This window comes from Eschscholzia californica, unplaced genomic scaffold, assembly GCF_041429995.1.
Source record: "Eschscholzia californica isolate CP2 unplaced genomic scaffold, dmEscCali1.0.p SCAF_2, whole genome shotgun sequence".
NCBI lineage: Eukaryota > Viridiplantae > Streptophyta > Magnoliopsida > Ranunculales > Papaveraceae > Eschscholzia > Eschscholzia californica.
The window spans coordinates 42,608,421-42,622,001 of NW_028238309.1; the positions used below are offsets into that span (position 1 = coordinate 42,608,421).

The following is a 13,581-nucleotide window of genomic DNA, read 5'->3' on the forward strand; positions in this document are numbered from 1 at the left end:
TCGGGCAAAATAAAAAATACTATGCTCAGAGCCCGCCATGGGTAGTGGCCCATGACGGGCTCAACAGGTGTCGGGCGGTCCGGGTAACGGGTATGATAAATTGAAAAATCAATATTTTTCTCGAAGCATCATCAACTTCTCCACAAATTAAAACAATTCCTATATGTATCAAGATCTACAAACCTACTTGTATAAATGAAGAGAGAGCGGTGTAATATATTTTATATTTATAGATCTAGTTACATAGATCACTCAATTCATAGACATCAATTTGAATGGATCATGACTACAAAACACCAATAAAATGTTACAGATGCATCAAATCTAAACGGATCATCAGAATAAAGATAAGAACTAAAATTTTACAGACGCATCATCATCATCATATGCATGAAAATGTAAGAAAGGAGAAAACCCCATAGATATATATCGATGGATGTTACTGTGTTTTTGCATTAAACACCGTCTAACGAGCTTTGCCGGTTCTTAACAAGATAAACCTTCATATGGGAAGCATGAAGAAGACCTAGAAATCCCTAGCCTTGATCTTCCCTATATCTCTCTTATCTTCTACTCTGATCTCTATTATTTCTTGGTCTCTCACTCTCTCTCTTTAATCAGACTAGCAAAGATGGTTCACACACACTCTCTCTCACATGGCGGCAGAAAATGAAAAAAGATGAAAGCCAAGCCATACTAAAAAGGTAGTCCTAGGGTTTGGGTATAAAACCAAAGTAATCCCATCACTTAATCTAACTATTTTCTAAAAATCTAAAGGTCCTAAATCGTCGGGCTTGATAATCGGGCATAACGCTCGGGTTAGATGGAAGGGTAAGGGTTTTTAAGATGGAGCCCAAGCCCGTCCATCAAATTTAAACGGGTCGGGCGGGTAAAGCCCGTGCCGGGCTTCGGGCAGTCTCATTAGCCCGTCGAATCCGGGCATTCCGGGTCGGGCCTTCGGGCTCAATTCCCACCCCTACCCTAGAGGAGCCGTTAAGTAAGGGTTCATATTCAAAAAAATTTAGTCCATATATAACATTGCCTTAAAAGGGGTATTAAATGAGAAATTTCTTAAAAAGAATTGAATACAGTGGGCCATTTAGTTTTCTATTCTCCAACGGCTAGTTCGGATGTACGGATCTTCTCCATCTCTAGAAAGACGGAAAGAGAGCGTCCCTCCTATATCAGCCTCAAAGTGACCGTTGATAATCCCCTCTTCGATTACTGCCGCCTAGAGAGAGAACCCAGAGAGAGAGAGAGAAATTTTCTTTCTGAATCTCTAAACCCTAATTTTAAGCTTCATCCAAGTCGATCTCACACAGTTAGAAAATTTAGAAAATCAGAGATGGATTCAAGTTCAAATCAACAAAGGAAAACTGGGTTAAATCTCCCAGCAGGAATGGCTGAAACTTCTCTTCATCTAGAGACAGGATTATCAACTACTTCCTTTAGACATATCTCAAACTTAAAATCTCCATCAAAATCAGTAACTATTAGTGATAGATTCATACCTTGTAGATCATCTTCAAGGCTTCATACTTTTGATTTAATTGAGAAATCTTCACCTGCTAAAGAAGGGGGAAATGAAGCTTATACTAGGTTATTAAAAACTGAGCTATTTGGAGCTGAATTTGCAGCTCCTTCTTCTCCTTCTGGTGGTGGTGGTCAATCTTCACCTATTAGTCCTAATAAGAACATGTTGAGATTCAAAACAGATCCTCATACTCCAAGTTCTCCTTACTCTCCTTCCATCTTAGGGCATGATAGTGGTATCTCTGGTGAAGCTTCGACTCCTCGTAAACCCCCTCGAAAGGTATCCAAGACTCCCCATAAGGTATAAATCTCTCTCTTTCTCTCTTTTTCTCTCTTTAAAACCATAATTTTCTTATATGGGTTGTGGATTGGTAAAGAGGATTTGATGTTAATCACAATTGAAGCAATTGAGATGATTGATTGTAAATTGAGGGTTTTAATGGATTGTAGGTTTTGGATGCTCCTTCATTGCAAGATGATTTCTACCTTAACCTTGTTGATTGGTCTTCACAAAATGTTCTTGCAGTAGGATTGGGTACCTGTGTTTATCTATGGACAGCTACAACCAGCAAGGTAAGATAGTCTTTAAGAAACCCTAACTTCGAACTACGCAAAATTAATACCTCGAGTACTAAAATCAATTGATTCTTCCTTATTCCTTGTTGATATTATAGTTTCTTCCTTAGTTTGCTTTATGCCCCAACCTATATAGAAGGGTTTGAGATTAATACATGAGTTTGCTTTGTGTCTTAGGTGACTAAGTTATGCGACTTGGGACCTGATGATGGCGTGTGCTCAGTCCAATGGACTCGAGAGGGTTCCTATCTGTCGATTGGAACAATTCTCGGTGAGGTTCAGGTAAGAGTTCGTTACTCTTTGTGTTAAAGTTTTATATTTAGTATTGATGTTCTCTTTATTGAAGTTCTATGATAAGGAGAGGAGTCAATTGAATTTTGATGTTTTCCGAAATGAGGTTCACTATTGGAACCAATGTGGTAAATATAATGAGATTTATAAGTTATAGAAAATACTCGGAAATCCGATTCTTCAAGGAAAAGGAAAAGAAACTTTCTACTTAGGCGGAGTTAGAAACTCTCCACAAACAAACTTAGAAACTTGAAGATTGAAGACTTAGTGAGTACGCTGTTCTTCCTTTCCTACGTGCATGCATGCACGGCCCTTAATCCCCCCGAATGTGAGTGAGGGAGGGGAAATCTCATGCATGCGTAACTTTACTTGTGGAATACTTGAATTATTCAACAACTAATAGTTTAGAATAGATATGAGCTATATGATCAATGATGTATCAGTTCTATATAGGTTATCTTCACAATCTAGATTTCATCAATGACTAAGCACCAATATGCTTGGTTCAATTGCCAACTGAATCTTCCATTGCTATTAAGGCCTTCTTACTTTGCAATCTTCTGAATACGTTTATTGAGATCCAATCTTTCAAACAGGTTTGGGATGGCACTCAATGCAAGAAAGTTCGTACAATGGGTGGGCATCAAACAAGAACAGGTGTTTTAGCATGGAATTCACGAATACTCTCTTCCGGCAGTAGAGATCGTAACATCCTCCAACATGATCTTCGTGTCCCAAATGACTTTGTTAGCAAGCTTGTGGGCCACAGATCTGAGGTGAGGTCTTTTTTTATTCATTTATATCTACAACTTTAGTTCTTCTACCCCAACAGCCAGTTCATTTTATGCATCTACAATCTAAATCAAGCCTCATTGGTATAAATGGCCAAACTTATCTCGTTATTTTTCGTGCAGGTATGTGGGCTAAAATGGTCCCATGATGATCGAGAACTTGCATCAGGCGGAAATGATAATCAAGTAAGCACTCCCCTCTGACCATTTCTTGCTTATACTCCCATCAACCACAAATTGTACTAAACCGATTGTGTTATTTTACTGTTTATGATCAGCTCTTGGTTTGGAACAACCACTCGACTCAACCAGTACTCAAACTTACTCAGCATACAGCTGCTATTAAGGCCATTACCTGGTCACCACACCAAAGTGGTCTTCTTGCATCTGGGGGAGGAACTGCTGACCGTTGTATTCGTTTCTGGAACACCAGTAACGGCAACCAGTTGAAGAGTGTAGACACAGGCAGCCAGGTTTTTGTCCTTAAACCAAAACCATCATAAGCGAATCCTCTTTTGTATCACCTACTAATTCGTATCTGTTTGAATTGTTTACAGGTCTGTAATCTAGCTTGGAGTAAGAATGTAAACGAGATAGTCAGCACTCATGGGTATTCCCAAAATCAAATTATGGTGTGGAAGTATCCATCAATGTCTAAGGTATTGATCTACACCGTTTGCGCCTTGCTCAAAATATCGTATTAGTATTTAATTCTTTACAAGATTGTTCATCTTAATAGGAAAGAAAACCTCAGACTATTAATGGACCAAATATGAAATGCCTAATGAGGTGGCACCAACTTTAAGTAGATCTCTAGTTACGTGGTTTTGATTTGATTGTCTGAGTTACTGAAGCGCATTTCGGAACCTTTAATTAAGATGTGCATTTATACCTTTTTCTCCAAAAATGATCTAATTTCTTTTCTTGAAACCTTGATATAACAGGTAGCAACCCTAACTGGTCATAGTATGCGAGTACTTTATCTTGCTACCTCACCCGATGGGCAGGTAATGCTTAATGCATGCTTCAAGATCCTCATGCGTTCACTTCCACTTAATAATAGTAGCGGTTTAGCTTATATGTTAATGTGAAACCTAAACAAACACCCGTTTTGCAGACAATCGTAACTGGAGCTGGGGATGAAACATTACGATTTTGGAATGTCTTCCCTTCTGTGAAAGCATCTGTAAGTACAACATCACTTCACAAATAACTTCTTTAATTGAAATATGATTCTTAAAGTCTTTTGTGTTCTTTATCGATCCTAATGTAGTTAGTTGTATGTTTTTGTAACAGGCATCTCTTAGAGATTCTGGAGTTTGGTCTTTGGGGCGAACACATATCAGATAAACAGATAACAAGGAAGATTTCTTTTCAGTTATCTCTTTCTGTAAATGGAGTTACCATACTTAGTTTTTATCCCATAATTATTGGAGTTCGATTATTTGTTGGGTGATCGACAAAAAGAAATAGAGGGAAAAAGAAAGACAGAAATAATGTGAAGGGATGGAGTTACCATCCTGAAAGTGAAGAAATTGTGATATTTGACAGTTTTGAAATTGGATTTTGTGATCAGAATTTGGCATTTTTGTATGTGGTTTTGATGTTAAATGGTATGATTGCTCTGAATGTTGTTTTCATGACAACCACATGAAATTTTCTCACTCAAGCTGTAGGAGAACGGGTCACCGGAGAATAGTCCAAAATAATATCCTAAAAGGATTTACGGTCCTATCTTGTCAAAAAATTAGTTTTTAGTTTTTCTGGTGTTTGGTTCATACTGCCCGATTAGACCACCCTCTCATCTTTCCAAACGCTCAATTCATTACCCAGAGAGATCCCTCTCCGGCTCTCCCTCACTTGAAAGGTTTGAGCTTAGATATCTCTCTCTCTCCCTAACTCGCTCTGTATTTTGCTCTCTCTAACTCCCTCTATATTTCGCTCTCACAGTCTCACCCACTCTCCGTATTCCTCTCACTCTCTATATTCCTCTCTTGCTCCCCATCTCCATCAAAACTAAGCCGTTCTCTGCCTGTCTAAAGTTATCTCTCTTGGTCTGTTGGAACCGACCAACAGGAACCCTCAAAGAGCACCAGCAATGACAGTATTGAAATTGGATTTTGTTATCATAATCTGGCATTTGTGTCTGTGGCTTTGATGTTAAATGGTGTGATTGCTCTTAATGTTGTTTTCATGATAACCACATGAAATTTTCTCACTCAAGCTGTTACATGGTAAAAGGAGAATTACTATGTTCAAATCACCAGTGAAAAAAGTCACCAAACATATTAGAGGAGGACAAATAAGGAATTGTTTGGTATAAATAAGTTAAAAGTGAGTAAAACAAAAGAATTAGTTCGTAAATAGATTCTCGTATGATCTACTTTTATCGTATAGTTCAAAAGATATTTTGTCAGTACCTTCAGAGGATTTTCATGTGCACTTTTGCGGACTTAATGATAGTTAACAATTCTTCCTGCAATGCTATGGAGTGGTTATTTCGTTTCCATTGTTTGGGTTAATACCGGTCATGCTTTTGGTGAATATATTTCATCACTTTGTTTGGGTTAATACCGGTCATGCTTTTGGTGAATATGTTTTCATCACTTTGCGATTATTCACAATGACGAGTTTGTTGGCACTTTGTACAAGCTCTTAACAAAATACACATGAATATCAGCACACAAAAATGAACACAAGTGACATCAAAAGAGCTAATAAATGCTTTGCCTTAAAATTCGTACAAGAATTGTAAAAATGCCACGCTATTGCTTCATAAAAAATAAACACAAACATCACTCCGAGAGACAAAAAATATCTGGACAAAAATGTTGCCTAAAAGTGGCTCAAAAGTGTTGTTAAAATAACGACATATATTCTGGTGCATCCAAATTATGGTTGAAAAAGCTACACAAAACTTACCTTAGAACATAACAAAACATGGTTTCCCTTCGCAAATCCTTTATAATAGGATAGTTCTAAATTGTAAAAAGTTACATGCGGTTGTTCTTGGGGCCTCACTTGAGATCATGTACCCTCCTCATGGTCAATCTCCATTGACTTGTGACACCTACGCCCTACTTGGACTGATCAGTCCAAAGCCTAAAGCTTGCTTCGGGTTGGCCCAATCCGGAGTCTTGGACCATTCAAGCTCTGTCGTCAAGCTCGAAATATGCCTAAAAGAAATATAGGTCAACAAGAAGAAGAACCCTTTCGATGTATAAATCTAGGGCATAAAACAAATCTAGGACATCAAACCCCTTTGCTGTATAAAAGAAGAAAATAAATGAAACAAGATTAGCAAATCTAGGTCTTAGATCCATAAAAAAGCTTGCATCTTGCATCTTCAAGCTCCAACACCCTAGGTTTTCCTTGTAAGATCTTTGAACAGAGAGAAAGAAGAAGAAAAGAACAAGAGAGGGTGCAGGGTAGGGATGGGAAAAAGATCCGGAAGACCGTTACCCGTCCCGTTCGACCGAGATAAAAAGTGTCTATGGACACCCGATGGTCATAACGGTTAGTGTCCGACCGGCCCGAAAGAATTGGCGGACGGTCACGGTCAAAATTCTATGTCGAAGGACCGACCGCTAACCGACCGACCAATATAGACCGTCCAAATAACCGACCAGTACGAGTGACCGAATATGTTGACCGACTAAACTGCCCTCATTTTTAGAAGTTGACCGTTGAATTTTATAGACTTAGGATATATGATGGTCGTTGATTATAGTCATTTGATGATGCCAAGATAGAATGACATTTGATGCATAGATGGTTAAAGAGATGGACGCAATTCCACGACATTTGATTTGTTGTTGAAGACTTGCTGCAACAAATCCACACTTTCAACATTTTGATGGTTTACTACGTGTGATATTTTGGATAGTTTACTGGTTGGCTGCTGCAGCATCTTTTGCAGTCTTGCAGTGTTACCACTACAAAAATACGTCATAGTTATAACGGCCCAGCCGTTACAAATAGGCCGAAAAGCCGTTATAAAAGGGCTCTTGCAACGGCTTTGAACCGTTATAAAACAAAAGTGAGCCGTTATAAAAAGTCGCGTTGCAAATACAATTGTAACGGCTCCTGTTAGTTACAATAACTCTTTTTATAACGGCTAAGTGTGGGTTAGCCGTTATAAAAGACCTCACCAAAATGACGGGAAAAATGATGGCGCCAAATCAGAAAGAAAATTTGTAACGGCCCCTTTGCAGGTAGCCGTTATAAATGCTCTTCTTGTAACGGTTCTTTTTAATAGGACCGTTATATATGTGTTCTCTTGTAACGGTTTGTTTGAATATGACCATTATATATGTGTTCTCTTGTAACGGCCTTTTTGAAGGTAGCCGTTATAAATACCTGATTTGAAAAAAAAAAATTCAATAGCTCTGGAATCCAACTGCAATTATATTGCAGCTTTTAGTGACAACCCTGTTTATAATTGAGAAAACTAAAACAAAAGAGACATCTGAAGCTAACCACACAATAAATAAAACGAAACAACTGTATTTGATTGATAGTATCACAAGTTTCAAGTTCATGCATCGATCCAACCCAAAAACGTATAACATTATATAAAATTAAAATCTCATACGCTTACTTCACATGGTACATTCAGATCATCAGCAGGAGTTGGACCTCTTCGTACTCGGCCTTGTATAGTTCCACATTGCATCATCTTTAACTCCTATAGCTGTTAAATAAGAGTTACAACACAGTTTAACCACATTTAGAATCAGAAAACCCCCAAATTCATGTAATGATATACACTCATCGCTCATTTGGTACTAAACTCATGTTCATCTTAAACAAAGGCTTTAGACAATTTAACACCTTTCACAAACAGTACCTACAAGATTACCACCACAATTCACATAATAAACAGTTCATAGATTTCAAAAACTATTTTGCAGCAATTCATTAATGAAGTGATTACAATATTTATAGAGAAGTCAGTTAGTTAGATACACATATTACACAAAAGCCACTCATAACAAACACTAAGTAAATTCTAACAGAATTCCTAATCATAACGGATTTTTTAACTAATAACTGAACAAAATATCTTATAGACCCATATCAATCTATGTTCTTTTTGAGGAAAGAAATCAAGAACAAATAAGGAAAAAAGGTCTTCTACTACTTCAAAAGGTCATTCGTGCTCAAAAGACCATTCGTGCTGAAGGGGCATAGTGTTTATCCCGTTAAAAGGCCATATGGTTGTTGTCTTACTTTAAAAGGCAAACATACAAAACCATCCATGTAATAAAAAACATCTGACTGTTTTTTTTTTCTTTCTGGTAAACCAAATAAGCAGTATATAAGAGTATTTAAACATTTAAATTACCTCACAACACAGGGCAAACTCTCCTCGTTGATTATATTTTTTGTCAGGTCTTCTCACCATGTAGGGTGGAAATATTTCACTTGTTGTGTATACCACATTGTCGTAGAGGATGCAAGTCCATTGAAATTGAGAGGAAGCTGTCAAGCTCCTGATTATGAACTTATATGCTAGAGTACTGTACCAACTCTTGAGACTTAGGGATGCAAACAACCAGGTCAGTGAATCAATCTACAGAGGCATGATGAGCCATTACTCCAAAACTAGGTCAGAAAGCTAACTGGGTTCTTCGAAGTCGTCTTTATCTTTTTCGATATCGTCCATTTTAGTAATATATGTAGATACACACAAAGACACATCTGAAGGACAACTTAGAGTTAATTAAACATTTTTATGTCGTCCCTCTATGAAAAACAAGCTCGTATATGCTCATAAACCCTAATCACACTATATCTCAGTCATGTTAATATCAAATTACGAATGTACTCGATGTTGTGAAGAGAAAGCAACTCACTTGTCTTTCTAATTAACCTAAAAATTATTTAAGTATTTAATAGAGGGAAACAAGCTTACCTAGGTTGTGAAGATTCTGAAGTAGTTGGTTGTCGTTGTTGTTGTAACAGTGCCATCAATGCAGCAAAATCTCTATCTCGTCTCTGCCATTTCAGCTTGTCTCTCTGCCATATTAGCTTGTCTCTCTATCATTTCACGCATTGCAGTTTGGCCTTCCTTAAGTTGATCAACTTCCTTTCTGAGCTGGTTATTTTCATTTTGAAGATTTGAAATGACACCCGAGTTTGGCTTTTTAAAACCTGCTTCCTTTGGTGAAACGTAGGACATGAGTCGGATTCTCCCACGTGTCTCGGGTGGCATCTGGCTTCCGAAAACATCATTTGGACCAGGGGTGTCGACATACTCGCATCCTGAGGTGTTCTCGCTTCGTCGTTGTTCCAGGACGCTATCACATTTTTCCTGTTAATATTATACACACTCGATAAGATTGACAAAAACCACATGATATGAAATAAAAACAATAATTAAGTTTAATTAAAACTTTACGGAAAATATTGTTGCTTCCTCAATAACAAAGGTTCCATCACTTCTTAATCTAGTCTTCTTCCAAACTTGCAATCGACTAGCCTCAATGCCATATTTTTTTGAAACTGCAATATACAAAGTAAATGAAAATTGTCATTTTAGTACAAAAGTAATTGAATTGACACAAAAAAACGTAAATGAAACTGAAAATGTTACATCATGGTATTGTTGAGCCATAGATACACGCCCTCCACAGTACGGGTACTTATTCTTAGCCTTATTCCTCCTATTGGTCTCTGCTACCATCTGTATTTCGAAAAAAATATTTTGTTAGTACATAAAAGTTTAACTCAATATAGATATGGATCGAGAAAGAATATAACCTGTACTGTGTCCTTGCTCCAATAGTCGACTACTCCAAACCATTGACTAGCGGCAACACCTGGAGGGACACATGATTTGCACTGCTCTATATTTGGAAAGTAAGGTGTAAAATATTTACGCTTCACTTTTGCTTTCTAGGTTCTCCATCTCTCATTAAGTTGCTTCTTAATTTATTTCATGACATTTTCATGTTTGGGGAAATCAAAGTACACCTTCAATAAATAAAATTAGTAAAATAATTTTATAAGAAGTAATAAATAAGAAAAAATACTATTCATAAAAAAAATTGAATGAAATATTTACCCGTAGGTCTCTAATTGTTGCATCGATAGAGTCAGACTCTATTTCCCCCCAATCTGGTACAGTCAATGGGAAAGGAACCGTATCTCTCGAAAAATATGATATATACTTCGCTAAGTGCGCGCCATTCAGCCCTATAGGTATATTGTTACTGTTCAATTCGACTGTGTACTTTTCGCCTTGATTAAGGTTTTTAAGTAACTTAATTTATCTTCTCCTCTCCCTTTTTTAGAATGTCGGCTCGTGGTTCCTCTGTTAGACATCTGCAAAATTTAAAGGATACAAAACGTAAACCCACATATTCAACTCAATAGATCAAAAGTTACAGTCTAAAACCCAAAACTAATACATATATTCATTAATTTAGCTCGAACAATGAAGGAAATGAAACATAAATTTATTGATTGATTCATCAAAAAAAGTGTACATAATCTAATGAAATTTTTCATAAAAGACAATTCCTAAGAACCCTAAATAAAAACTCCTCATCTTCTCCTTCGTTCTCGCATTTCCCGACGAACCTTTGGATCTTTTAACTTTCTACATCACATGTTACTCCATTCACATCTGTGTTAACATATTCAATTTCAACATTACTAGCATTGTGACTTGTAGGGTTAAGCTCGAAATCTAATGAAGTGATACCCATGTCGTAAACATCTCTAGGTCTTTTATTCATAACAACATGCCAATCAGGTTCAGTTGGGTCTTGAACATAAAAAACTTGTCTCGCTTGAGATGCCAGCACATAAGGCTCATCTCTTCGAGTTGGCATAATATGAGTGAAATTGACAAGTGTAAAACCTAACTCATCAATCTTTAAGCCTCTTCCTCTCTTTGACCCCTTGACAACATCAACCCATTCACACTTGAATATTACAAATTCACAACCTGGTCCATATGTAACCTCGAGTATATCGGTGACACGTCCATAATATGTCAATACTACATCAACAGGATTTGAATCTCTTGCACTTGAGGTAATAGGTTTATTTGCATCGATCGCAACACCACTATTTTGCGTTATAACACCCCTCTCTCTTGCTACAGTCTTGAAATTGTATCCATTAATTGTATATCCACTCAACTTTACAGCACGTGGGAGTATACCACTGACAAAGTTGTCAAGTCTTTCAGGATACGGTTGGTTATATTTTTTACGCTCTTCTAAATGCTTCTTAAACCAAATACCATACTCTTCCATGTGTTTTCTTTGAATTGAAAGAGGATCCGTTTTACGATGATGAAGCTTCAACTCCCTTTTGTGATCGCTGCGAAGAAATCGAATAGTTCATCATCTCTAGCACTATACTTAGAAAGACTATCATAAATAAAGTCACGCATAGATAATTAAAATCATACTTACTCGACATAAGCAGAGGTATCATTGTCGTTTCTGAGTATATAATGATGTATCTTATTACGTTCAGCAACATCCAGGTTCTCAATAGTTCGAATAGCTCCAATCAGATCGTTGTCTGTATACCGAGGCGGTACGTTAGAGCATGTGTCGACGTCATTCATATATCTCGTCATAAAAGTGACGGACTCATCAGCAATATATCCTTCGGCAATAGAACCCTCTGGTTGCGCTTTATTACGAACGTATTTCTTTGAAGTTTTCAAAAACCTAATCGCGCACGTATCTCATTAGACAAGTAAGCGTACGTGTAACTATAAAATAAATGACTAAAATAAGAAGATAAAATACCTTTCAATGGGATACATCCATCGACATTGAACTGGTCCACCTACTTTTGCCTCTGATGCTAGATGGATGGCTAAGTGAACCATTATGTCAAAGAAACTAGGTGGAAATATCCTTTCTAAGTTGCACATAATAACTGGAATGTTATCTTCCAATCGCTCGTATTCTTCAACACTACCTACCTTTGAACACAACTCACGAAAGAACGTGCTAAACTTTATTAGTATAGAGCACACATTGTTTGGCAAAATCTTTCGAATTGCCAAAGGTAACAATTGTTGCATGATGACATGAGAATCGTGACTCTTCAAGCCTATTATCTTTCGTTGTTTGAGATCAATACGACTAGAAATATTGGATGAATAACTGTCCGGACTCTTGAGGTTCTTCAAAACATTGAGAAACAACTCTTTACGTTCTTTGTTCGTAGAATAACATGTGGCTGGAAGGACGCATGTACGAGATCCCTCCTCTTGTTGTAGCCAAAGTTCTTCTCTAATACCCATATCTTTCAGATCCAGTCTTGCCTTTTTATTATCTTTCGTTTTTCCCTCAAAATCCATAATGGTACCGAGAATACTGTCGCAGATATTCTTTTCAATATGCATAACATCCAAATTGTGTTTAAGTAAATTATATTTCCAATACGGCAATTCAAAAAAATGCTCAGTTTTCTCCAGTTACCGGGCATTTTTGTGAGCTCACCATCTCTTCTTCTTTTTTTAGGAGCACGCGAAGTCTTCTCCAGTTCCTTACCAAATTCATGTGGTATGTCTTTCAGCTTTTGCAAGATATCTGGGCCCAAAGGAGGATTCGGAGCTAATCTGTCTTCAATTTTTCCATTAAACTCTCTCTTATTTTTACGGAATCTATGTGTTACAGGTAAGAAACGCCTGTGCCCCATATATACCTCCTTCTTCCAATTATGCAACCTAAGATGATCTGTCTCCTCGCCACATGTTGAACATGCCAATTTACCTTTCGTGGACCACCCAGATAGCATAGCAAGACCAGGAAAATTAATTGGCGCCATCGACTCATTTATAACGGCTGCGCAGAATAAAGCCGTTATAACAAGTCGCTGTTATAACGGAAAAGCACCCGTTATAATAAAACAACAACACGCCAGCCGCGGGAAATTAATTGGCGCCATCGAATAGTTGGCGCTAAATTAAATAGTTCATTTGCAACGGCTATCTATATGATAGCCGTTATAAAAGAGTACATACGTATAACGACTCACGTGGAAGCCGTTATGTATACTTTATTTGTAACGGTCAGCAGAAAGCCGTTACAATTAGTCGTTACAAATAGGACGTATTTTTGTAGTGTACTACTGCTGCTTAGTTCCCTACATATTACAATACTATTGCTGCTGCATCTTTTGTTATTCTTTTTTTGATAGTTTAGTCGTGTAATTTGATATTTTTGTTTTTTCTTTGTCCAAGAAATGTCATATTATGAGTTGCTATTTCTAATGGTTTGGTGTGGTTTTGTCGTGGAGCTAACTTTGAGTCAACAACAATTTGTTTGAGGATGTATTTTGTCTTGGCCCTTGTAGTGTCAGACAATTTATGGTATCAGAAATATGAAGGTAGATTCAAAGATTAGTACAT

The 13,581-nt window shown here is 37.3% G+C and overlaps 3 protein-coding genes and 1 long non-coding RNA gene across 4 annotated transcripts in view; 2 read left to right on the top strand and 2 right to left on the bottom strand.

Annotated features, from left to right (window-relative positions):
* LOC147558066 (uncharacterized protein At5g02240-like) overlaps window positions 1-13,581 on the top strand; it is a 72,554-nt gene that overhangs the window by 47,690 nt on the left and 11,283 nt on the right. The gene's annotated exons all lie outside the window — the stretch shown is intronic.
* On the top strand, window positions 1,062-4,820 carry FZR3 (FIZZY-related 3). The gene is made up of 10 exons (XM_086659629.1): window positions 1,062-1,834; window positions 1,984-2,106; window positions 2,287-2,391; window positions 2,997-3,176; window positions 3,315-3,377; window positions 3,470-3,664; window positions 3,749-3,850; window positions 4,136-4,198; window positions 4,309-4,377; window positions 4,488-4,820. Exons 1-10 carry the CDS (start codon window positions 1,346-1,348, stop codon window positions 4,539-4,541), a joined length of 1,443 nt encoding a protein of 480 aa, XP_086515755.1. The 5' UTR covers window positions 1,062-1,345; the 3' UTR covers window positions 4,542-4,820.
* On the bottom strand, window positions 7,661-10,523 carry LOC147558074 (uncharacterized). The gene is made up of 6 exons (XR_015234248.1): window positions 10,261-10,523; window positions 9,957-10,169; window positions 9,790-9,879; window positions 9,595-9,698; window positions 9,109-9,507; window positions 7,661-7,884 (listed from the first exon to the last, which is right to left on the bottom strand). It is a non-coding gene; the product is annotated as an uncharacterized LOC147558074 (long non-coding RNA).
* Window positions 10,640-12,802, bottom strand: LOC147558075 (uncharacterized). The gene is made up of 3 exons (XM_086664513.1): window positions 11,969-12,802; window positions 11,624-11,887; window positions 10,640-11,528 (listed from the first exon to the last, which is right to left on the bottom strand). Exons 1-3 carry the CDS (start codon window positions 12,571-12,573, stop codon window positions 10,790-10,792), a joined length of 1,608 nt encoding a protein of 535 aa, XP_086520639.1. The 5' UTR covers window positions 12,574-12,802; the 3' UTR covers window positions 10,640-10,789.